The sequence below is a fragment of the Marmota flaviventris genome, chromosome 11 (genome assembly GCF_047511675.1).
Source record: "Marmota flaviventris isolate mMarFla1 chromosome 11, mMarFla1.hap1, whole genome shotgun sequence".
In the NCBI taxonomy this organism is placed as follows: Eukaryota; Metazoa; Chordata; class Mammalia; order Rodentia; family Sciuridae; genus Marmota; species Marmota flaviventris.
Genome location: NC_092508.1, coordinates 54,293,658 through 54,318,235, shown reverse-complemented (window position 1 = coordinate 54,318,235; position 24,578 = coordinate 54,293,658). Strand labels below are relative to the sequence as shown.

At 36.9% G+C, this 24,578-nt stretch overlaps 1 protein-coding gene across 5 annotated transcripts in view; it reads right to left on the bottom strand.

Annotated features, from left to right (window-relative positions):
- The window catches only part of Ttn (titin), a 263,732-nt gene that overhangs the window by 77,125 nt on the left and 162,029 nt on the right, over window positions 1-24,578 (bottom strand). For all 5 annotated transcript variants that reach the window (XM_071619370.1, XM_071619371.1, XM_071619373.1 and 2 more), the window contains 42 exons: window positions 24,054-24,320; window positions 23,825-23,964; window positions 23,254-23,380; window positions 22,302-22,444; window positions 19,169-19,292; window positions 18,157-18,423; window positions 16,516-16,613; window positions 15,721-15,889; window positions 15,368-15,634; window positions 14,995-15,261; window positions 14,634-14,912; window positions 14,136-14,544; window positions 13,880-14,004; window positions 13,511-13,777; window positions 12,398-12,667; window positions 12,004-12,306; window positions 11,604-11,906; window positions 11,165-11,352; window positions 10,858-10,972; window positions 10,472-10,756; window positions 10,226-10,377; window positions 9,373-9,520; window positions 9,069-9,246; window positions 8,641-8,762; window positions 8,266-8,553; window positions 7,870-8,166; window positions 7,574-7,760; window positions 7,013-7,128; window positions 6,624-6,923; window positions 6,138-6,437; window positions 5,939-6,044; window positions 5,309-5,505; window positions 4,920-5,225; window positions 4,543-4,821; window positions 3,656-3,955; window positions 3,149-3,451; window positions 2,676-3,038; window positions 2,074-2,376; window positions 1,650-1,949; window positions 1,257-1,553; window positions 865-1,149; window positions 488-781 (listed from right to left, as the gene is read on the bottom strand). In XM_071619370.1, the coding sequence (XP_071475471.1) occupies window positions 488-781; window positions 865-1,149; window positions 1,257-1,553; window positions 1,650-1,949; window positions 2,074-2,376; window positions 2,676-3,038; window positions 3,149-3,451; window positions 3,656-3,955; window positions 4,543-4,821; window positions 4,920-5,225; window positions 5,309-5,505; window positions 5,939-6,044; window positions 6,138-6,437; window positions 6,624-6,923; window positions 7,013-7,128; window positions 7,574-7,760; window positions 7,870-8,166; window positions 8,266-8,553; window positions 8,641-8,762; window positions 9,069-9,246; window positions 9,373-9,520; window positions 10,226-10,377; window positions 10,472-10,756; window positions 10,858-10,972; window positions 11,165-11,352; window positions 11,604-11,906; window positions 12,004-12,306; window positions 12,398-12,667; window positions 13,511-13,777; window positions 13,880-14,004; window positions 14,136-14,544; window positions 14,634-14,912; window positions 14,995-15,261; window positions 15,368-15,634; window positions 15,721-15,889; window positions 16,516-16,613; window positions 18,157-18,423; window positions 19,169-19,292; window positions 22,302-22,444; window positions 23,254-23,380; window positions 23,825-23,964; window positions 24,054-24,320 (9,834 nt within the window). The remainder of the gene's footprint in view (window positions 1-487; window positions 782-864; window positions 1,150-1,256; window positions 1,554-1,649; window positions 1,950-2,073; window positions 2,377-2,675; window positions 3,039-3,148; window positions 3,452-3,655; window positions 3,956-4,542; window positions 4,822-4,919; window positions 5,226-5,308; window positions 5,506-5,938; window positions 6,045-6,137; window positions 6,438-6,623; window positions 6,924-7,012; window positions 7,129-7,573; window positions 7,761-7,869; window positions 8,167-8,265; window positions 8,554-8,640; window positions 8,763-9,068; window positions 9,247-9,372; window positions 9,521-10,225; window positions 10,378-10,471; window positions 10,757-10,857; window positions 10,973-11,164; window positions 11,353-11,603; window positions 11,907-12,003; window positions 12,307-12,397; window positions 12,668-13,510; window positions 13,778-13,879; window positions 14,005-14,135; window positions 14,545-14,633; window positions 14,913-14,994; window positions 15,262-15,367; window positions 15,635-15,720; window positions 15,890-16,515; window positions 16,614-18,156; window positions 18,424-19,168; window positions 19,293-22,301; window positions 22,445-23,253; window positions 23,381-23,824; window positions 23,965-24,053; window positions 24,321-24,578) is intronic.

The following is a 24,578-nucleotide window of genomic DNA, read 5'->3' as shown; positions in this document are numbered from 1 at the left end:
TTTCCTTTCCTTTGGTGGTTCTTTCTGGTTTGTGGCCTCCCTAGCAATCCAATTTGGGGACTTTTTGATGATAGGGCAAGGTTAAGGCATTTATCATAAGGCATTTTACCTTCTGGAAAAAAACCTCTATTAAACTACTAGATTATTAGAAAAAAACAAAACTCCAGTGTATTCCATTGGAAAGATTCAATACTTCTAAATTATTACTAGGTTATTACTAAGTCTCAGTAGATCAAAAGTTTTCAGCACACAAATCTATGGATGATAAATATACTTGGAACCAAAGTTACTTTGGAATTATACCAAATATGGTGTCTTTAAGTTGCTTGTAGTTATTTGATTTACTCTCTAGCTATTCGTTTTGATTACTCTCTATTTATAGATCTTGAGACTGTTGGGAGTTTGAAACCATAAAGCTCAATGAATAAATGATATAACTAGAAGCAAAGCAGTATGTATTTTATACACAGTGAAAAACTTGTTTTACCTAGTGGATCAACTGCAAGAATTGGTCCTATTTCAACAGGAGGGCCACAGCCAAACTTGTTCTTGGCAATAACACGGAACATATATTCTTGTCCCTCGAGGAGACCTGTGATGTCACATTTAGATCTCTCAGTCTCTATTGGTTGTCTCCAAGTATGCATTTTAGCATCCTTTCTTTCAATAATAAAGCCTGTGATTTCACTTCCTCCATCATCTGCTGGGTCAGACCAGTTTAGCAGACACATCTTTCTGTTTGTTACAACAGGTTTTAAGTCAAGAACTGGACCAGGGACATCTGAAAAATAAAGTAGCAAAATTAATGTAATAAGTCACTACCACTTGGGAGAATCCTATGAAAATCCATGCAGAATTCCTTACCAAAAACTTCCACCCGAGCTGCTGCAAATTTGGAGCCACTGTTATTAGTAGCTGTAATTATGTATCTGCCATGATCTTTTCTCAATGCGTTCTTGATAATTAGCTCAGATTTGGTTCCAACGTTCTCTATTACAACACGGTCTTTGTCCAGCTCTCCTTCTTCTATGGTCCATACTTTTGTAGGCACTGGGCGGCCAGTCACCACAGCTGGAATTCTAAGAGTCTTCCCTGCCATGATTTGTATTCCACCCTTGACAGAAACATCCAATTCCACATTTGGAGGTTCTGTTGAAAGAGAACAGTCATACATTAGTCCAAGAAAGATGAAAAAAAAAAATAGCCCCATCTTTAGAAAATATCCATCATTTTATTCAAATAAAACTTTTAAGTACCTTTTGGTTCAGCCACTGTAACAGGTCCTGTTTCTCCAGGTGGTCCTTCACCTGCAGCATTGACAGCACTCACGCGAAGTTTGTAATCAGCACCCTCTCGGATTTCTTTGACAGTGTATTGACGGACTTTGATCATCTTCTCTGTGCAGCGTGACCATTCATTTGTGCCAACCAACTGCTTATCGACGAAGTAGCCAATAATTTCCCCACCACCATTGAAAGCTGGGGGTTCCCATTCCAATTCAATAGTTGTAGAGCTTGTGTCAGCAACTCTTGGAACAGGCGGTCCAGGTGGAGCTAGAATGAATGCAGGTACACACATCAAACCCACTGATGGTTTTTAAATGTACAGTGGCTTACTATCCCTAACTTTCTTCTTGGGGAATTACTTACAGATTGGATCATGTGCTGTTTTGGGATCGGAAGGTGGACTGAACTTGCCAGGTCCAGCTGCATTTTCTGCACATACTCTGAAGACATAGGTGAGTCCTTCTAATAAGCCATCTACCTTGGTTTTCAAAGAACTCAGAAGGTTTTTGTTGACACGAGACCAATGTGTACTGTTAACTTCACGTTTTTCAAGCCAGTAACCCAAGATGGGGCTTCCATTATCTTTTGGTTCATTCCATTTCACTAACATACTGTTGCTGGTAACATCTTCCACAATGGGTTTGTCAGGTGCATCAGGTGGTTCTGAGAAAACAAAAAGTAAAATTTCCAAATGTGACACAAAATTCGAACTTTATAAACTGTGATTTTATATATATATAACAAAGTATATGACAAAAAAAAACTTTCAATGCTAAAGGAACCTTACCAAATGGATCTTTAGCTATAAGTGGCTTTGAAACACATGGTGGTCCAGGTCCAAACCTATTTTCAGCTCTTACACGGAAGAGGTACTCTTTTCCTTCAATGAGTTTTGTTACTGCATATTTGCAGTGTCTAAGTGTTGAGGTGATGACAATCCATTCTGAGTCAGGTTTTGTCTTGTCTTTCTTTTCCAAAGTGTAGTTTATGATTTCACTGCCACCGTCATCAAGGGGTGGTTCCCATTTACAGAGGACTGAGTTCTTTCTAATATCTTCAAATACAAAGTTGATTGGTGGTCCTGGTGTATCTAATATTTCAAAAGAAAACAGTAATTAAAAATTTGCATAGAAATGGTTTGCTATGGAACATGTAAATGTTAGTATGATTCTTTGACATAAATCTGATTTTCCCACATCTGACTCTCTTTATATCACATTAGATAATGAATGATGAGATTAGTTGATTTTTTTTAATATGGTATGAAAAAATATGACTGAGGATTATTTGCTGAACCTATTTCCCACTTCTTCTAACTGCCCACTCCCAACTAATTTTTATGTTATGTGTAAGCTTTTCCCATCTGAAAGTATAGGTTTAACCATTTACCTAACACACTGACAGTGCACGGAGCTTTCGCAATACCATGGTCATTTTCAACTTTGATCATATACAGGCCATGATCAGGTCGGAGAGAATCTCGGACGCGGAGCTGAGATTCTCCTTGCTTGCTATTGTTGATGCTCAAACGCTCTGTCAGAGACAGGACAAATGGTTCTTCTTCTTGAACTTCACCCTTCTTCTTCCTAACCAGGGAGGTCGGTCGCTTCTTAATTTCCTCTGGTATAATGACATTTTCATCCTTTATCCATGTAATAGTTGGGTATGGTGAGCCAGAAATGGTTGCATCAAGAGCTATTTCATCACCTCGTTTCACTTCTAGACTTGTTCTCATAATCACTTTTGGAGCATCTGTAATGATTAAAAATAATTATTTTCAATTCTGATTAAAATATCTGACAAAACATTATTCTCATTTATTTCATAACAGGAAAGTAGCAACTCCATTAGACAAAACTTACCGATAGGATCTATGGCTTTGGTGGGAGGAGTAGCCCGAGAAGGTTCACCAATACCGGCAGCATTCTCTGCGCGTACACGGAATTGGTACTCCTTTCCCTCTTCAAGTCCTTTTGCTGTGTAGGTCAGGACTGGTACCAGGTGTTCATTGCATCTCTTCCACTTGTCTTCTCCCTTAGCAATCTTCTCTATGATGTAACCCATTATCTTGCTTCCTCCATCATACAAAGGTGGCTTCCACGTAATAGTCATTGCCTTAGCTGTAGGATTATGAACCTCAACATCTACAGGTGGATCAGGAGGTTCTGTAGAACAAGAAAAAAAATATTAACTTTGGGAAAACCACCTTCTTCTTTTTTTGTGGTGCTAGGGATCGTACCCAGGGCCTTACGCATGCAAGGCAAACACTCGACCAACTGAGCTATGTTCCTGGCCAACCCACCTTCTTAAAACAAAAAGAAAACTTGCATATGAATTACTAGTCATTGTATATCCATGTTTAAACTTACGCTTTGGATCTTGAGCAATGACTGGATTTTTCAGTTCAATATATTCGCCTCCACCAATCTTGTTGACTGCTTTAACACGGAAGAAGTATTCACCATTTGGTATGAGATCCTTTACAGTCCAAGATAGTTTGTTCTCACCAGACATGACTGGTATATATGTCCTCCTCCCAGCTTCTCTGCGTTCCAGGACATAATGAAGAATTGGGCTTCCACCATCATATTCTGGAGGCTCCCAGGTTAACTTGCAAGAACTCTTGGTCACATCACTTGCTTTAATATCTTTGCATGGACCAGGTAGGCCTGTTACAATTGTAATTGATAATTATTATTGTAATCCTGAAAAATCAGAATTTTCATAGTGTACTTTCTCTAGGTGGAGCTATTGTGTTGGATAATCTTTCATGTGCTAGAGTGTCCTTCATATTGGAGGACATTAGCATCCTTGGCCCTCTACTACTAAATGTCAGTAGCAGCTCCTAGTCTTTGTGCAGAGCAAAAATGGCCCTATAAATTTCCAAACATTATCAGGGGTGGGATAAAGGACAGAAAATGTTACTACCCCTTAAAGAGAATACTATGGAAAAATGTGAATTTATACAACAAGAAATAAATATTGATCATTTAAACATTCTTTGGGTATGCTATATCTCTAAATCATTATTTCACATGCAAATAATTAAAACAAGAATAAATTAGCCTAATAAGAGTTTAGCAATTTTATCTGTTAAGAATTGCTTTACTTCTTACATGGAAATAAATAATCTGAGGGGATGTTTAGTCTACAAATTGGCCAGTTCATGAAGCCATTTATACTAATACTGCAAACTTAACTAATTTCCCCAACATGTGAAGAAAATATAGTGTTTATTTCATTAAAGAATGATTACCTATGACTTTGACATTGATTGAGGCAGTTGCTGAGCCAAGCTTATTCTCCAGTGTAATGGTGTAAACTCCAGCGTCTGCATGGACACTCTTGGGAACTTCAAGGTGTGCAGAGATGTGATCATTCTTCATTGTTAATCGATCACTAGCTTTAACTTCTTTGCCATCTTTATGCCAGCTAACAGTTGGAACTGGGACAGCTCTGAAGGGAACAGGAATGCTTAACTTTTCACCTTCAATGACCACAATGTCATGAGTCTCCAGATCAATCGTTGGCTTGCCTATAAGATATAATCCAAAAGAAGGGGTAAAATGTCTGTCAAAATGCAATGCAATGAATAAAGACTAACTTATTAACTGTAAAAGACAGTGTTCTTACAGTCTGGGTCTTTGGCAACCACATTTTCGGAGATTTCAGAAGGTTCACTGACACCAACAGCATTGACGGCTCTCACTCTTAAAACATACTCTTTGTCAGGAACAATACCCTCTTCAACCTTGAATTTCAGGTCTTTTATTGGGCGAGAGTTAACTCGCATCCATTTCTCAGTGCCTACTGGACACATTTCAACATGGTATCCTATAATAGGACTTCCGCCATTTTTCTCTGGAGGCTTCCAAGCAATGTCAATGTGCTTTCTCCCAGCATCAGTCACATGTAGGTCAAGGGGAGGTGAGGGAGGACCTGAGAAAAGAGTGAAACAATTACGTAAACAGTCTCATCATCAAGTTTTAGACAATATCCTTTGTATGATCAACACTACTTACTTGTTGGATCTTCAATTGACAGGATTTCTGTGGGTTCACTTGGGTGACCAACTCCAGCTTCATTTTCTGCCCGAACCTGAAACTGGACCTCTGTTCCTTCAATGACATCAGTTACTCTGAAGTTACAGTCAGGTCCTGAGGTCTTTCCAGCTTTCACCCAACGAGTGCCTAACTTTTCTTTCTTCTCAATGATATATCTATTGAAATAAGAAAGCATTTCATTAGCATTAATAATAAAAAAGAAAATGTTAAGAATTTGTAGTCAAGCTGGGTATGGTAGAGGCTGAGGCAGAAGATTGCAAACTTGAGGACAGCCTGGGCAATTTAGTGAAACTATCTCAAAAATCAGACACTAGTATGGCAGTATGTATAAACATGGCTATATAACCAATGTGATCCTACACGTGGAAAAATTTGTACATGTGGAAAAATAAGAATTCATACCCCATTTGAATCAAATGTATGATATATGATATGTCAAGATCATTGTAATGTTTTGAGCAACTAATAAAAAAAGGGATAGGGATGTACCTCAGCTGTAGATACACTTGGGTTTAATTCCCAAGTTTCACACACAAAAAAATTTAAACCAAAAGTAAGTTATCTTTTATAAATTAATTCAAGTTCTACCTCTGTATTGGTCTTCCACCATCATTTTTAGGTGGCTCCCACTTTAGGTCAACATGTCGTTTTGTCACGTCAACCACTGTCAGGGCATATGGTGGTCCAGGAGTAGCTGAAAGCAAAATAATAATTACTGATTAGAAAAGCCAGAGGGAAAAGTAATAATCTAGTATAAATGTTGCAAAGATTCAGTTGGAAAGCATACTGAAGGTGTCTTTGGCCAGGACAGAATCCTCAATTTCAGTGTAGTCACTTTGTCCTACGGCATTTTCTGCAGCAACTCGGAACACGTATAAAGAACCCTCAGTCAGTGGGGTTACTGTGCACTTGGTGTCCTTGACAGTGGTGTCCACTGTTTGCCAGCCTTTTCGCCTGACATCCCTCTTTTCCACGATGTAGTTGGTGATGGGCGACCCTCCATCTTTCTCAGGAACTGTCCATTTTAGGTCTGCTGTATTTTTTGTGATATTAATCACTTCAAGCCAACGAGGTGGTGATGGAGGATCTGGACCAGAGAGAGAAAAATTCAGTTTTTTGTATTGTCCAGTATCTAGTCTTCACTGAATATTTTGGTAGTCACTCAGAAATAATATAGCAAAAAGAAAATGAGTTTTTTTCTATTTTCTCATATTGTAGTTTTCAGACACATGTTGGAAGAATTTATACACCCCAGACATCAGGAGGGACTTACAGAGTTTCTCCCGGCAAAGCACAGGGTCACTGGGTTCACTGGGTTCACTTTCCCCAGCCTTGTTGACAGCTCTAACTCGGAACGAGTATTCCTGCCCTTCCATGAGCCCCTTGAGGAAGTGCTCAGTGGTCGGAACTCCTTCGGCCACTCTGACCCAGTCTTCCGTTCCAGTTTTCAGCATTTCAATGACGTAAGACTCAATCTTTGCCCCTCCATCGTGTTCTGGCTTTGTCCAGTTCAAGAATAATGATGTTTTGCCTACATCTTTCACAGTTGGTTTTCCAGGGGGCCATGGAGGATCTGCAAACAATGAAGACAAATATTTAGGCTTGTAAAAAAGAAGTGACTGTAAGCTTCAAAATAATCATGGAAAATTATAAAAATAATACCTATGGGATCTTTTATTAAGATTGGTTCAGTTGATCTGCTTGGCTTTCCAGGTCCAGCCAGATTTTCAGCCAACACACGGAATCTGTATTTTTTCTTATTGGTGAGACCTTTCACTCTGAATTAGGAAAAAGAGCATATGCAATAATATGGTAAGAAGCAGCCAATTGTGTTTTACATAGAAGGAGCAAATTTGTTTAAATTGTGAGAAACTAATTTGGAAACTTAACTAAAAATATTTTAATATAAATTTAAATTGTTCTTTAACAGTCAAGCAATTTAGATTTGGATAAATGTATCAATCTGATTGTTATCTATACTAATGATCATTATAATATAGTGGAGGACACTTTGAAACTTCCAGAAAGCTACTATTTTATAGTTAATTGAGAAGTGTGTTCTTGAATGGAACTTATATAATTTCTGAAATTATATGAAAATAGAAAATAAAAATAATTAAAATTTAATAGTAATCTTATATCATGTATGATCACAGGAAATACTAAAAAGCAAAAATTTGGATATATTGCTATTTTAACACTTGATAGAAGTTCTGGGCATACCTGTATGTTGTATCCTTTATTGGCATCTTATTGCATCTAACCCATTTATCAGTATCAGGATCTAATCTTTCAACCCAGTATCCAGTGATAGGGCTGCCACCATCATCATCTGGCTCACACCATGTGAGGGTCACTGCATCTTTAGTGATGTCTGAGGGTTCTAGGCGAGTTGGTGGTCCAGGTGGATCTATAGACAGGATAATGATATAAAAAGTTATATGTCCTATATATCAATATGACACCCAAATACAAGTTTGACACAAGCATCCTTTTCCTTAACTGACTGAGAAACTTACCAAATGGATATTTGGCTATTATTGGGGTGGCCTGAACTGGCTCACCAACACCATACATGTTTTCTGCAGCAACTCTGAAGATATACTCTTTATTGGGTATTAATTTAGTTGCCTGAAATTTTGTGTCCTTAACAGTTGATGAGAGCTTATGCCACACTTCACTATCTGTTGCTCTTCTTTCCACAACATAGTTTGTGACCTTAGATCCACCATCATCTCGTGGTGGGTTCCATGTTAGAAGACATGACTCACTAGTTACATCTGTGATATCAAATGCAGCCGGTGGCCCAGGCTTATCTGTGGATGGAATTGTACAGAAAAAAAAATGTAATTACATTTTATTCGAGAAGGTAGCTGAAAGAGTTGGTCTCCTTTTAAAACAAGAACCTCCCTTACCTAAGACATTCACTTCCACCACAGCAGTGGCCCGGCCGCAGACGTTCACAGCCTCTATGATGTATGTGCCAGTGTCGCTTCTCTTACTGTCCATGATAGTCACTGTGGACTTCTTAGGAACATTTTCAATGGTGATTCTTTTGTCCTGCTTTAGGAGCATATCAGCCTTAGTCCAAGTTATTTGAGGTTCAGGTTTTCCAGTTACGGTGGCAGGAAGTTCAATCTTTGTTCCAGCTTTTACAGTAATGCCAGCAAGGAGCTTCACATCAAGGAAAATTTCTGGGGCCTCTGAATGGAAAAGATTGTTTATGCTATTAGCAAGTTCAAGTTCAAGTTAGAGCCCTGACTGATAAGATAAAAATAAAAAATAAATACCCTGTGTGTCCACAGCCTGGATTTCATCTGTGGGTTTGCTCGGCTTGCTAGCACCTTGCCTGTTCAAAGCCTTTACACGATAGGAGTACCATTTGCCTTCCTCAAGACCTGTCACTTCCATTCTGTCAGAAAGCAAAATAGGATATTTTACTGTCCTATGGATAACCTATTCCACTGTACATTTGTCATAGACTTTCTAAAATTCATACCATTGGCACAAGTAGCTGTTAAATTAAGTCTGTATTACTTCAATATTGTAACTACTAAAAACCTTAAACTGCAAGCATTTTCAGCAACACTTTTAAAAGCAGACAGGCACACCAGAATTCTCAATGAAAAACACAATATTTAAAATTTCCCAGGGAAAATGTATTTTAGTGAGTTAGGAGTAAGCATTTACTCTTGTGCCCAGTAATTAAGAAACCTACTTTGTTTCTGCAACAGGTTCTCCACAGGCAACCCATTTATCGGAACCACGTGGACACTTTTCTACTATGTATCCTTTGATGCGTGAACCACCATCATATTTAGGTGGATCCCATGTTAGGAAGATGCTCTTGGCTGTCCGATCTCTCCATTTAACATTCTCCGGTGGGTCAGGCACCGCTATAACATTTTGAAGAGTGAGTCAGTCAATTCCCTTTCCTTTCCCCATAACTTAACTCCAGTTCTAATATAAAAATTAGGTAAAAAAATGAGACTAGGTAAGAAATCATGGAAGTAGGTACTAACTTGCAGGAGCAGACATATTTACAGGTTCATCAACATATGCAGGTTCTCCAGGGCCACACTTGTTACGAGCACAGACTTTGAATAAATATTCTTTTCCTTGTACTAGATCAGGAACTGTGAATTCTAGATCAGTCACAAAGTCCATAACCTGGGACAAAGAAACACAGATAATTAGTTATTTCCCAAAAACCATTTTCCCAATTCAAAGATTTTTACCATGAGCAGGGATACAAATGGAAGTTGTTTTGAATGCTAAGGATTATTATATTAATTTCATATTAGGAAAAAATTGCAAAGTTGGATACATAATAGTATTCAACCCTCAATATAAGGAGAAACTGTTTCATGATTTGTATACATTCACAAGATGGCAAAGATGTTGATTCTACCAGTTTGGTTATTATAAAAGTGATTTGAAATAAGGATAAAGAGTAGTACTAGTATAAATGAAGGAGGAAAAGAATGGTAGAGAGACCAACTGAGATAATCCAGTGGAGTGAGAAAAAATGTGGTCACCATGGTAATACTTACTTTCCTTCAAATGGCTTATAGCTTAATGGGGACATATTGGGTTCTTATCAGATACCAAGTGAATGTATAAGTTTTATTTATATTTTTTTTAACCAAACCTAGCTAAAGATATGATAAGGCTCACAAAATGGGACTGTTACACCAAACCTTGGTTAAACTATCTCAGAAGCAATTAACATCAATACATTTTAAAAAAAGTTTTTGGTAGTTTTTCAGTGAGATAAAAAGATGTGGCACGTATTAATTTGTGTGGCATCCCACACAAATTTGGACTACTTTTACAGTCTTTTCTGGAGTTGATGCATCACTACTCGAAACTCACTTTAGTCCATGTTTTCCTACTGACTTCTCGCTTTTCAACAAGATATCCAGTTAATGGACTTCCTCCATCATCCTCTGGTGGTTCCCAAGTCAAATGTACTGAATCCCTGGTTATGTCTCCAAATTTCAGTTCTTTGGGTGCACTTGGGCGAGCTTAAAAAAAAAAAAAAGTCGGTATCATTGATGGTTTGAACCAATATTTGTTAATACTGCCATATTACCTTAGATAATAAGCTTAGCTACTTACTGATTACATTGACATCAATTTCCCCAGAAATTGATTTCACAGGATTTTCTAATTTCAGTGTATAAATGCCCTTGTCTGGACGTTCACTTGGAGAAATGACAAGTTCAGCATAGGCAGATAAGGTCTTCATTTTCACACGATCTCCTGCTTCTAGTACTTTATCTCCAAAACACCAGGTTGCAGTTGGCCTTGGATAGCCTGTACTTGGAACCAGGATCTTGATAGGATTCGGGACTATAATTTCCAGACCATCTTTAAATGCACTTAAATCCATTGTTGGTTCAACTACCAAAAAGAAAAATTAGTGAGTTTCCAGTACCATAGATAAGTCCTTGGTACCCCAAAGTAGCTATGTGCTATTCCCAAATCTAAAATTATCTACTTACCAAATGCATCATCAGCCGTTAGAGGACCAAGAATTTCAGATGGATCTGAAACACCAGCTTCATTTTCTGCAGATACTCTATATAAATATTTGTTTCCTTTTTGCAATCCAGTAACCTAAAATTATGGATTCATATTGGTTAAAAATATGTACATTTAAGCCCATGATCGAATACTATATTTTTTATATGTGGTACTAGGGATCAAACCCAGGGTCTCATCCATGCTAGGCAAGGGCTGTACCACTGAGCTACATCCCCAGGCCTCTAAATTTTTTTTTTTTTTTTTTTTTAGATGCGAATTCCTTACCTTATAAGTCAGTTCAGGAACAAGTTTCATATTACAACGAATCCAATTATCTTTTCCTTCTTCACATCTCTCAATTATATAGCCTAATATTGGGCTTCCTCCATCTTTCAGAGGAGGTTCCCATGTGAGCTGCACTGATGACTGAGTCTGATCTGAGGAAGTTAGATTCACAGGAGGACTTGGTCTCTCTAGAATGGAAGAAAGAGTTGGAGCATAATTTAGTCACAATTGATGAAGATGATGCACTCATTATCTGCCTTGTTAAAATAATAGGATTACTAAATTCACTCAATAAAGGGTAGGCACAGTCTACATTTCTATAATTTTGTTCAAATTTCTCTGATGTTCTTTTTATTAACTTTAATTTGAATTATTTTAATTGGTAGGCCTGATGTCTTGATTTGATGCAATATACGTTTCATCTTTTTAATGGGCTTACCAATTGGATCAGCAACTTTGACAAAGGGTGTGGCTGCACTTGGTTTTCCAACTCCAATTCGGTTTTGGGCTCTGACACGGAAACTGTACTCCTGTCCTTCCACCACATCAGTGACAGTTGCAGACAGGTCTTCGGCTCTTACAGTCATGGCAGTGTCCCACCTTATAGAAGTCTTATCCCTTAATTCAATGACATAGTTCGTGATCTCAGCACCTCCATCATACTCTGGTGGTTCCCATGTCAGTGAGACACCGAATCTGTTCACATCAGTGATGGTTACATTCAAAGGAGGGCCTGGAACATCTGGATTTCACCAAAGAAGAAGCAAATGTTGGTTTGGATTGTGTAGGGGATAAAAGCAAAGACGAACTGGTTGCAGTTTACTTTAAACACTTCTTACCATATTTGCTCCTTGCCTCTACAGGATTGTCCGTTTCTACTGGCTCGCCAGTGCCAACTCTGTTTCTTGCACTCACACGGAATAGATACTCAACTCCTCCTTTCTGTAATCCTGTGACAGTAAACTCACAACTGTCTGCACGGTCTGTGGCCAGAACCCAGGTCTTTCTCTTGATGTCACGCCTTTCCACAACATAACCTATGATTTTGCTTCCACCATCAGTTAATGGTTCTTCCCAAGCGAGGCTTACTTCACCATCAAATGTTTCTGTCACTTCTAAGTTACGTACTGGCCCAGGAACATCTGAAATTCATATATAAAAGAATTTTTATGGTGTTATCATGGCCTTAGGTTGTGTTTGTGTCAATCAAATCTGAATGACTCAAGATCTTACCAATAACTTGTAAATTGATGAATCCTTCTGCTTTTCCATGTTTGTTCTGAAGCACAATTTTATACCTTCCCATGTCTCCCTTCTTGGCTTCTACAATTCTGAAAGAAGTTTGTTCAGCTGTAGTATCAACAGTTTTTGAAGACAAAGGTTCATTTTCCTTAAACCACTCAGCTTCTGCTTTGGGGTAGGCATCATATGGTACCACCATTGTGAGAGGCTGGCCAACATCAACCACAAGGTCTTGATCAGCTGTCTTGATTTTAGGTGCAGCTAGTGAGAAAGATAACAAGTGAATGCTTTTGAGGTATGTACTGCAGTTAAATCATAGCATAGCCTTTTTTGTGAATTTATTAACAAAGATTGGCAGCATAATCTTGGAAGTACATCATGGTAACTTTGTATTAGAGAACACTGTCTTAGAGTTCTAATAACTTTTTATTTTCCTCCAAATTATTGGGTTCTGGAGAATAGAGGGTTGAAAATGGTCTAAAATCATAAAATACCCACTCTTCACCAAAAATAATAATAGAGGATTAAGAATGGTATGAAATATGTTTAATTTTTTTGATAAAGCACTAGTTCACAATAAACCAAACTTTTTTTCATATGTGTAAGAGATATCCTAATGGCTTTTACATACAACCTATAAGGATACTTTCAGTACAGATCCAAAAGGTTTACAGGGGTTGGAAATTAAGAGAGTATGGGGCTATCTTTAGGTTTGGGAAGATTCTCAGGGTGTTAAAAGACAATTCTAGGAATTTATGAGTAGCCACTACATTGCCAGCAACTGTCCAAGGTTCTGGCATGTAAAGATGAATGCCATCCATGTCCTCTTATTCAGGGCACTTGGTAGTAAGAGACATTAAAATAGTTAACATGGGGGGATTGGGGTATAACTCAGTGGTAGAGTGCTTGCCCTAAGCCTAGGTTTGACCCCCAACAGTGCAACACAAAAAAAGAAGTTAACGTGGAGAAGGCTTACTAGAAATTCAAGGTTCTCTCAAGGATTATTTTATTCAATAATTGTGAAGTCTGAAATCTATGTGTTATCTGTGATAATATTTTAATATTATTTGTCAGAATATTTTAGAATAAAAGAAAGAGACTTACCTGCCAGTTCAAGTTTAGCTCTGGCTTCTTTGTCTTTGGCAATAAATCGGTATTCACCCTGGTCACGGGGTTTAATATCACAAATCTGTAGCCTGTGTATCTTTCCTTCACTCATCATCTGGTGTTTATCACCCTGAACGACAACCATGTTATTTCGTAGCCACTGGACTTCCACCTTATCTTTGTTGAGTTCAGCGAAAAAGACAACATCAGCACCAGGAGCTTCAAGAATATCTTGAGGAGGCCTGATGATCTCAACTGGGATTTCTGGAAAGTAAATGTAAAATAATTACAAATATGTTTGGATTTTGATTAATAGTTAAAAAAATTGGTCACTAATGTTAGAATTATGTTTTACTTAATACATACCTTCCACAAAAAGTCTGGCTCGAGACTTCCTGTCTTCTACTCCACAAGCATATTCACACTCATCATCCAGCCTGCAGTCTTTTATGATGAGTCTGTGGATACTACCATCTTTTTCAAATTTGTATCTAAAGAAGAGACTGAATGATTGGTTAGCCTGCATAATAATCGCTAACTTGTCAAAAAGAGCATTGACAGCTCTAGAAATAGAGAAAAAGACCAAAAAATAAGAATAAAGAATAAGAAGACTTTTACGTACTTTTTGCCTTCCTTGATTTCTCTCCCATTTCTGTACCATTTTACATTTGCTTTCTCTCTGGAGAGCTGGCAGGAGAAGACAGCATCATCGAACTCGGTGACTGTCTGGTCTTCCAAGTGTTCCACAAATTCTGTCGGGGCTTCTATTATAAGCAGCTCAGCAACAGATTTATCTTGTCCAGCAGTGACAATGTATTCACCCTCATCTGGGAAGCCACAGTCTTTAATGATTAGCGAGTGCTTGTACTTATCAATTCTGTATGATATACGGTTGTCAAAAGGCACTTCTTCTCCATTTTTGGTCCACTTTAGTGTTACATTGAGACGATTAACCTTGCACCAGAATGTCACAGATTTCTTCTCCATTGTTTCAATATCTTTAAGAGGCTCAATAATCCTAAGATCTTCCTCTGTTGTAAGGGATAAGAATAATGTTGATATTGTTTCTATAACAGAAATTGATGGAAAAAAAATCTCTAAGACCATATGAATCACTTACCTTCTACTATTAGATTGGCTGCACTTTTAACATTTTCACCTCTGTGATTGGTCAGAGACACATTGTAGTTGGCTTGGTCATCTAACCGTGCATCTCTAATTCTGAGGGTGTAGACCAGGTCTTTTTGGAGAATAATGTATTTTGAACTATCAAATATGGCTTCTTCATTTCTGAACCATTTGGCTTTGGCACCTTCGGTATTGACTTCGCAGTTGAAGACAACTTCTTGTTGTTCCTTCACACGGGTGTCTTTTAGAGGAACTATTATCCTGAGTTTTTCTGAAAGCAACCAATAAGACCTTATAATATGACAAAGGACCATTCAAATGCAAACAGATACAAAATTCAACAACAAACTTACCAATTACTGTCAAGTGAGCTGCTGCTCGGGCAGCCCCAACCATGACCACGTAGGTGCCCATATCTTGTAGTGTGGCATCTTTGACAATGAGAATCCTCTTTTTGCCATCAGCAATAATGTCATATTTATCTCCAGGCTCAAGTGTCTTATCATCCCTCTTCCACTGGACTTCAAAGCTTTCCTTTGATATAGTGCAGACAAATTCAGCCTTTTCTCCTTCAAGTATTTCAAGGTTTTGAGGCTTTGAGATAAATTCAGCAGCAAGTTCTAGAAAGACAAAGGCCCAAGATATTAAAAACCCATATATATGTACCTTAAATGTAACAAGTATGAATTGTTGAAAATATGACGTTATGCATTGTAATTTTCTTACCGTGTACTTTGACTTTGCCGTCAGTTCGAGAACTTGGGAGTCGACAGTTGTAGTTGCCAGCATCATCAAGCTGAGCATTCTGAATAATCAGGATTCTCTTCCTTCCATCAGCGAGTATTTCATATCTTCCCGTTTCAATGATCTCTTCATCCCCTTTGTACCAAGTAACTTCTGCTCCGGGTTTGGAGACTTCACAAACCAGCTTTATGGTGTCTGTTTCACTAACTTCAATGTTGGCAAGATTTTTTGTAAAGACAGCTTCTTCCTCTGAAGATAGAACAAGAAAAATTGAGCTCCACTGGAAATTAGTTTTTGCTAACCATAGATTTCAACAAAGACAGCCTCCCTCTTACCTAGGACTGTCAGCATGCCAGAAGTTCTTGCTGTCCTTACTTCACAAGAATATTCCGCCTCATCATTCAAGAGACATTTATTGATGACAAGAATGCGCACTGCTCCCTTAGATATGATGTCATATTTTTTGCCCTTTTTAATTTCAGCACCATCTTTAAACCACTGAACCTGTATTTAAGATAGATTTTTTTTAAATCAATTTTCATGCTGGGTGTTGTTAAGAGGAACTACAATCTTAAGTTTTTCTGAAAGCAACCAACACAACTTTATCATATAACAAAGGATTATGGTGGTAGAGATAAATATAATTTAAAAAAACATGAAAAAATTTACTAATTACTATGAAGTGAGTTGCTTTGATACTGTTATCAGTTATTGAAAATAATGGGATCATACAGTTTAAAGCCTTAGAGGGCCTTGGCATCACACAGACCAACTCCTCTGATATGTAAACTGAGACTCAGAGGATTTTGCCTCTGGTAGTTAATGGCAAGAAGAAGTACTTAGTTGTGACATTAAACTGCTGATATTGGAGTGTTTTTTATCTAAGAAAACAGCAATTCTGTAAGATTCACAATAATAATCTTTAAATCTCTTGATTGTGAGTTCAGTGTTTTTCAAGCAATAGTGAATGAATAATACTAAAAAGAACAATTAAGTATTTGTTTCATACTAAATAATCTTTAAAAGTAAAGTGATGGTCAGGGAAAATTTGACTTAATTTCTTTTTCCATTTTGATGAGACCAAAAGCAAACATAATATTACACAGGATAACAGGTGTATAATCACATACCTTGGCATTTTCTCGGGAAATTTCACACTCAAACCGAGCCATTTCTTTTTCTTTAACTTGAAGATCAGTGAGTGGTCTTAAGAATTCCACATGAGGAGCTGTAAAAGAATGTCATCACGATTAAAAACAAGGTTTCTGGAAATTTGTTCTGACATTACTATGGTAGAGATTTTTAAAAAAAGTCTTGGGCAAGGCCTTTGCATCTTAATAGGCTACTACAACTAACTTTGAAATCAGTTGGAGTTGCTTTTCAGACAAGATGCTTTGCTTTTTCTGTATCTCTGTAGTTTACATTAGACATATGTCATACTATATGTCCATTCTTTTAAAGGACAACTGAAAAAAAAAATCTTCATCGATACTATGCCAGATTTGAAAGACATACCAGTAGAAAAGAAATGTTTTCTTATTTAAGGCAACCAGCATACTTTTTGAGAAATTAGTAGAATTCAGTGGTAATACAGCTTGAAGCACTATGATCAGCTAAGAGGCATTAGTAACTGAAAATCCCTTATATCCAGCTTTTTTTTTTTTTTTAACTTGGCTTAAAAGATGTCACATATAAATCAGGCAAAAAATCTAGTAGTACGACGAACAACGTGTTGTATATGGGAGAGTTATTTGGCATTTTATATCTGTTGTTTCATTTTTCTCCAGAATTCATCTAAGTGCTATATAAGGTGGACAGCTGCCTTCTTGCCCTTCCTTCTTTCAGATCTCCTTTTGAGTCCTTTCCAAGATGACCTTTCTTGCTCAGAGAGATCCTGGGACAAATGTTGGCTGATGGGCTTGAAGATATGCCATTGCAGCTGGGTCTTCTTGGAGTGGAGACAGATGACAAGGGGAAGAAGGAAACCCAAGAAGCTACTCTGACTTAAGCTACAGCAGAGCACCCATGACATGGAAAGAATAGCACAGTAGAAGATGCACGAAGCACAACCAGAGACAGTAGGTTGTAGCTGTTGACCAACAAGAAGCAATTAAACTAAACAAATATTGTGCAAAAGTGTGCACTAAAAAAATGTAATCCCTGGGCTAATAATGAATAAATGAAGCAAATGAGCGAGCTTGTGGCATTTTGAAAAAAGATGCTATTTTTCACCAAGGCAAGAAGTAATGCTAGAGCTCTTCATTCAAAGAATCAAAGACATGCTCCATCTTCTCATCCATTCTTATTCTCAGAGATTCAGTCATATGAATGGGCTTTGTCACATTATAATTCCAAACATGCTTCTATTCAAAATGAAATTTCATGCTCATTCTTTTTATTTATTCCCCATGCCTGAAAATGCATTTTCCTTCCACATGGAAATTACTTTCATTTTCTTAAAATCAGGGGTCTCTAACTTTTCTTTTGCATTCAGTTTGGCCTCAGCCATATCAGAATATTCATATAGCAGGCTGAAAGAATGCATCTGCTCACTACCCTGAGAGAAAAGCAGCTTAACAAAAAGTGGTGGATGTTTCATAAGAGCATATACAGCATACAGACTTAAAAAAAATAAAGGATCAAATTAGTTCAGTATCAATATTATAAATTGCCAAGAAATGGGATCAAGCCAAGAAGGGCATGCAACAAGTGTTTTTGCTGTTGCTGTTACAAAGAGTTGCAAATGACAAATCCTGTGTAAGAATACTTACGCACGACATTCAGGTTACAGGAAGTCTTAAAATCCTTAGCATCACAAGTGTATGTTTTGATATCCTCTGGGGTACAGCCATGAATAATAAGTTTTCTGACCCTGCCATCAGCAACAATTTCATACTTCTTGTTTTTGAGGATTTCTGTTCCATTTTTGAACCATTTCACCTTAGCATTTTCTCTGGATACTTCACACTCCAGTACTGCTGTGGCTTCCTCTTCGACCGTCTGGTCCTCAAGAGGCTTAGTGAATTCAACTGGGGGTTCTGAAAGAATCATATTTATTAGCCAGAGAATTTTCCCTTCCTTCTTCAAGAGTTTTAGACCTCCTCAACTTTCCTCTGGCATCTCCAGGGCTTTTTCTCTTTTAAGTTTGTTCGTTTGTAAGTTTTGATGGCACTCAGATATTTTCCTCCAATAATGATGTTTTATCATTAATTGTAACAGAGGAAAATCATTTTTAAAAAGTAACATCAAGGAAATAATAGCCAACTCTTGATTAATAAAGCAATGGATACCTAGTTTGATTATAATTTTTCCTCCATCTGTTTGTTGAACTCAAATGTGAAATTAAAAAATAGGGACAGAAACAGATAGCAAAACCTATGTAATCCATTTTTTTTCTTTTTCTTTTTCTAATGGTACTGGGGATTAAAGTCAGGGCCTCACACATGAACATTTTACCTTTGAGGCACATCCCCAGACCTTTTAATTTTTTTCAAAAAGAGGCTAGCTAAGTTGCTGAGGCTGGCCTTGAATTTGCAATTTTTCTGCTTCAGCCTCCCAAACAGCTGGGATTCCAGGTGTACGCTACCACACCAAGCCACACTAGTCAATTTTGAAATTTTTTTCAAAAAGGAGTCTGTGTTGTGTTTTGTTAAGCTAAAAGGTAACAAGACTTTTGCATATTTTAATGATCTATGGTACTCATCATAAGAAGACATTGAGAGTTGGCATTATTTACAAGACTCCTGAAGTATAGATTCATTTTAAAATAAGCCTTATAATTACCTTTCACAAAGAGATTGGCTTGAGTTTTAAAATCCTTTGCTGTTAGTTGGACTTCACCAGCATCTTCTAACTTGACATCCCTCAGGGTAAGTGTATGAACTCTTCCTTCTGAACGTGGGACAACCTAGGTGTTTTTTCAGAAAAGTGCAGTATAAGAAGACATGAAATGTCAATACTCTATACAGAATCATTTTACTCATTTAGATAAATGGTTTAAAATAGTGACCCAAGTTGTTTTATAATCATCTCTGTAGCACATATGTATTTAAAAATGATTTTACCTAATAGTTTTGAAGCCTTTAAGACTTTCATAGTTATCTTTATATGATTACTATAATTACCTTAGTAATTGAGAACAGCCAAGAAACAAAACAAAGAACAACAACAGAATCATAGGAAATGGTAACTAAGATATGGTCTAGGAATACAGCTATTTATTTAAGGATATGATGTTGGAAAAATTATTAATGACATTTCAATATAAATTTTGAACATAAATTTTCAATGGCAACTTACGTCTCCTTAAAAAAGTGTCTCGGTCTCTAACCCATGCAGATACATATTTTATTGATTTACACATTGCTGTATTATCTGAATGCTTCTGAGGCTACTCTAGAATATTCTCTGCTTCCAAGTATATAGCTCATAATGGTTTTCAATAAATAGTTCATATACAATGTAGTTTTTATCTTTACTATGTTAAAAGAAGGAAAACATATCTTAAAAAAAACAACAATAAAATTAATGCCAAAGATCTTGTGGTAAATTATGTCAGGACAATATTAGATGTTATGCTTTTAAAATATTAACTTATTAACTATACTGCTTTAATGCAGTAGGCATAATAACTGACCAAACTATTAAAGTTTAAATACAAAATTATCAAATGTCTATTACGACTTAGTTTTTTCTAAGTAGCCAAAAGCAAATAGTCAAAACAAAACAAAACCCCCCCAAAAGACAAACAAACAAACAAAAATAGTTTATTAATATCTTATTTCTAAAATTTTCTCTTCCTATGGCCTATTTCTATAACCTGTTTTTGTTTGTTTGGTTGAAGTTTTCAATACTAAAGACTTTGCAGAAAGCTAAAATTAAAGGCCTGAATTGACTAGAACAAGTTTATTTTAATATAATTTAAATACACCTGAAAAATGTCACAAATCATTTATTACTTCACAGTTGATATTTCTTAACATTTAAGTAATGTTAAGAGTAAGTTCGTAAAAAAGATGATATATTTTGAGAAGCTAGAGTAAGGATTAAAATTCCTATGCAAAGGAAAAATAGGAGTGAGCCCTCTAGAATTATAGTAAACTGATCCCAACTTCAGAAAAAGCTTTACTGATGTGATATTATTATTATTATTATTATTATCATCATCATCATCATCATTATTTTTTGGTGGGGGCGGATTACCGGGGATTGAACTCAGGGGCATTCAACCTCTGAGCCACATTCCCAGCCCTATTTTCTATTTTATTTAAAGACAGGGTCTCACTGAATTGCTTAGTACAGTGCTTTTTATTGAAACTGGCTTTGAACTTGCCATCCTCCTGGCTCAGCCTCCCAAGCCACTGGAGGAGATATTATTTTTGAGTACAAGAAATATGAATAAGATTTAAAAAAATTTAAATAGTGCAGTTTTTATCAGAACTGGAACTGATTTTTTCCAAAAGATCTTTTAGTGAAAAACTCTTCATTTGATCAAAAGATATTTAGTAACAGAAGAATAATTCCAATTATCTATCCTTAAGCAATTTCACAAATTTACAGATCTCAAAAAAATCATGAAAAATCCATCACTTCTTGACTGATAGACATGAAATTAATTAAATACACTTAACAGGAAAATTTTTACATTTTAAAATTGTACATTTTAAAAGCAAGCTTGAAGGTGGAGATGCTCTATCACCCAAATCAGTATTTAAGATTTTGCTGTAAATAAAGTGTTCTGCAAATTAATTCTCATGCTACAGTTGGAATGTACTGCTGATTTTCCTAGACAGTTAAAAGAGACCAACTGGTCATCACTTCATGACAGGCAGAAGTTATCCACCGGATCAGTATTATTGAACTTACCCTTTAGTCACTTCTGTAGATTACTAGTTTTTTTTTCTGTTTGTTTGAGGCATTTGTTCAAAGGTACTATCTTCCACTATTTCAATCTGATTCTTGTTAAATTGAATACTCTTTTAATTTTTAAGTCTGTATTGAATCCCTGGTACACACTTATTATTTCTGAAATACTGGAGGGGGGGGGTGTCATATAACAATGTACTATCCTGTGCTCTCTTTCCAAACCACGCTGGACATTTTCTGTATATTTAATTTCAAGAATTCAAAATTAATGGTGAATTATCAAAATAATTTAAACACGTGCATTGTTTTTGGAGGAGGAGTGTAAAATACACAGGTCAATTTAGGCAAATTGTACTTGTGGACCTATCTAAATAATTGCCTCAGTTTTTAATTATTAAAACCTAACCATAGGAGCTGGTTATTTACTGAAACTTCTTAAAGTATACTTGTTAATATGTGTGAATAATCACAACACCCTTCTTTCTTGTCAATGCCACCAGTTGTACTTTAAATAGTTGCATTCCAGAATTTCCACAGCTCAAAGCACTTGAGGGTTAAAAATAGCTTTGGAGACAGGCTCAAAGAGCAAATCTGCTCAGAAGTTATCTCAACTACTTGATCAACTGCCTCAAATGGAATTCCAGTCTTCTCCTCTAATCCCCTTATATGCAGAATACTAGATAGCATAAAGAGAATTAGTCTTAAAACCTAATGTGTGCTACTGTTACAAAAGCCTTTTTGATGCTTCTTGTCTTCTATTTAATCACTGCTAGCTAATAAGCGTTTGCCTCTTCTTCACAAAAATTAAAATATGATTCTCCTTTAAATACTTATTTCTATTTCAATAAATATCTTATCAAGTTAAATTCAATCAAAATCTGAAAAATCTGCCTTACAGCTTCAGTCGAAACCAGGCTAGAGGAGGGACAGAAGAAAAGGCAGGGAAGGAGACATTAGAAAGAGCAAAGAATAAGAAACATGTGAGTAAAGGCAGAAAAATCAGAGTGAGAAAGCAAGGATAAGGCAAGGCGACCATGTGCCTGCTTCTTACCTTATCGCTGGGCTCTAGTTTCTTCCCTTTGAGGTACCATTCCACCGGGATATCTTCATAAGAGAGCTCGCAGTCAAAGGTGGCTGTTTCTCCTGCAGTCACTGTGACATCCTTTAGAGGCCTCAGAAGACCAATTACTCGTGCTTTGCGGGAGGAAAGAAAAAGCTTTGCATTACTCATTTTGTAATTCCAAGAGGATAAATTGGAATTAGTTATTAACCTCCATGTTTGTTTTGTTCAAGAAGGAAAAAGCCACAAGACTGGCCACACTTTTGACTCCCATGTGAAATGTGGCCTTGTGGTGTGGAAAAGGGGAGAGCTGGTAGCTGGAGAGCGGGTATTTGTAGGGCCCTTTCTCTGGGATGTACAAGGTCAGCAAGAAATCTGCACTGCATCTGTTTCTCTGCCAGGCGTCAAGTTCCTCTCGCTACATAAGGTATGTGACTTCCAAAATAACTAAGACTCTGATTGGGGGAGGACAAGGGGCCCTCAGTCACATTGCCTGTTTGTTTCCATCAACTACTCTGCACCTTCCAAAAATGTAAGCCTAATGCTCCTTGCCTTCTTTCTTGAGCCTGAAATGCCCACACAGCAAAGATTTTCTTTATGGCGCTATATTTGTACAGCCATTGGAGGGATGTGTTCTGAGTTAAAGTCAATGGTTCAGAGTTAGATTCTTACTGTATGTTTATGTACTTGAATGAAAAGGATTACGAGAGTTGGAAATCTGAGTTGCTAACTTTTCTTTTGCTCCAATGACAAGATCAATGAAATTTTTGAAATTTTAGATTTGGAACCACTTTTATGTTAATATGTTGAAGAAGTAAATACAAGAAAGGCAGTTTTTGTACTTTAGTGATATTTTTGAGATAATAATTCCAATCAATTTCACATGCGTTCATTTTCCAAAAAAGTGTATATTTAATTTTCAGCCAAAAAATGTAACACTTACGTTTAACTCGGAGGTGGGCACTAGATTTAACATTGGCAGCTTGGAAATCCACCCCACCAGTCTGGTCCAGGCGACAGTTGTGCAAAATAAGAGAGTGTATTTTGCCTTCTTCCTTAATTTCACAATCCTGTACGAAAACAGAGAAAACCATTTCATTGTAAATAATTTTGAGATTTTTCTCTAAGGGTAGAATACCATAATTAAAAGAATGCTACAAATAGATGGAGAGATTTTATATATTTATACAAATACATATTTATGTATATTTATTATATTTATTGAATATGCATTTATGTATCTACTGTTAGAGAAATAAGGGTTACAGGTCTTACCAGGAAAGCAGCATTTTTTTTTAACGGTATAATTTTGAACCAACTAGCAGCATCACAGAATTCAAACAACTTATATTGTGTAAAGGTGATGGAGCCCAAAGACTTTCTGTTTGGCTTAGAGTCTGATACAGAATCCCATGCCATGTTTTAAATGCCCTCCATGCACTCTGACGTTTCCCCTGTCCTTTTTGATTTCACACAGCAACTCTGGGTGTTGACAAGTTCAGAAATAGCCTTACAGGTGTCTGGAGCAGGGCCTCTCCCTTGAGTTTCCAGTTGGCATGAATGTCATCTTCAGAGATTTCAGTTTCAAAGCGGGCCGTCTCAGTCTCCATCACCTCCACACTGTGCAGGGGTCGCACCAGTTTAATTTCCCGATCTGGAAAAGTGAAGGGTCAGCATGTGCCATTATCCTCTGCAGAAATAAACCAACGGCGTCAAGAGTGAAACTCATGGAAATTTCCTTACCCTCAATGTCAAGCTTCCCAGAGGTCTGATCTGTCCCACAGTCACAGGTATACTGCCCAATATCTGATTTCAAGGCTTTCTTTAGGATTAACATGCGCTTTTTGCCATCTGCCTTAATAACAACATTTTTAGATGGCTTTATTTCCTTTCCATCTTTAAACCATTTAACTGGTGCATCTGCTTTGCTAATTTCACACTGAAGAATTACTTCATCCTTCTCCACACCAGTGTAATCTTGAAGCTTTCCTGTAAAGTATGGATCTCCCTCTGCAAGGAAAGCATAAGAGAAAAATAAAATCTTTATTAACCAACTAGAGAAATGATTCTCTTTTGGAAAGCCAAGAGGTAGGTCATAACGTTCTAAGTATATTTTAAAATTGTATCAGATATTCAATCATGTTTAGGTTCAAAAGTTCTCTAAATATTAGAAAGGAAATTAGTGCATGGGATTTGTCAAGATCTAAACCATCTGTATTATGTTTTCTAATAGGTTAATAGTAGTTCAAGAGACACTATGCAGCTTAG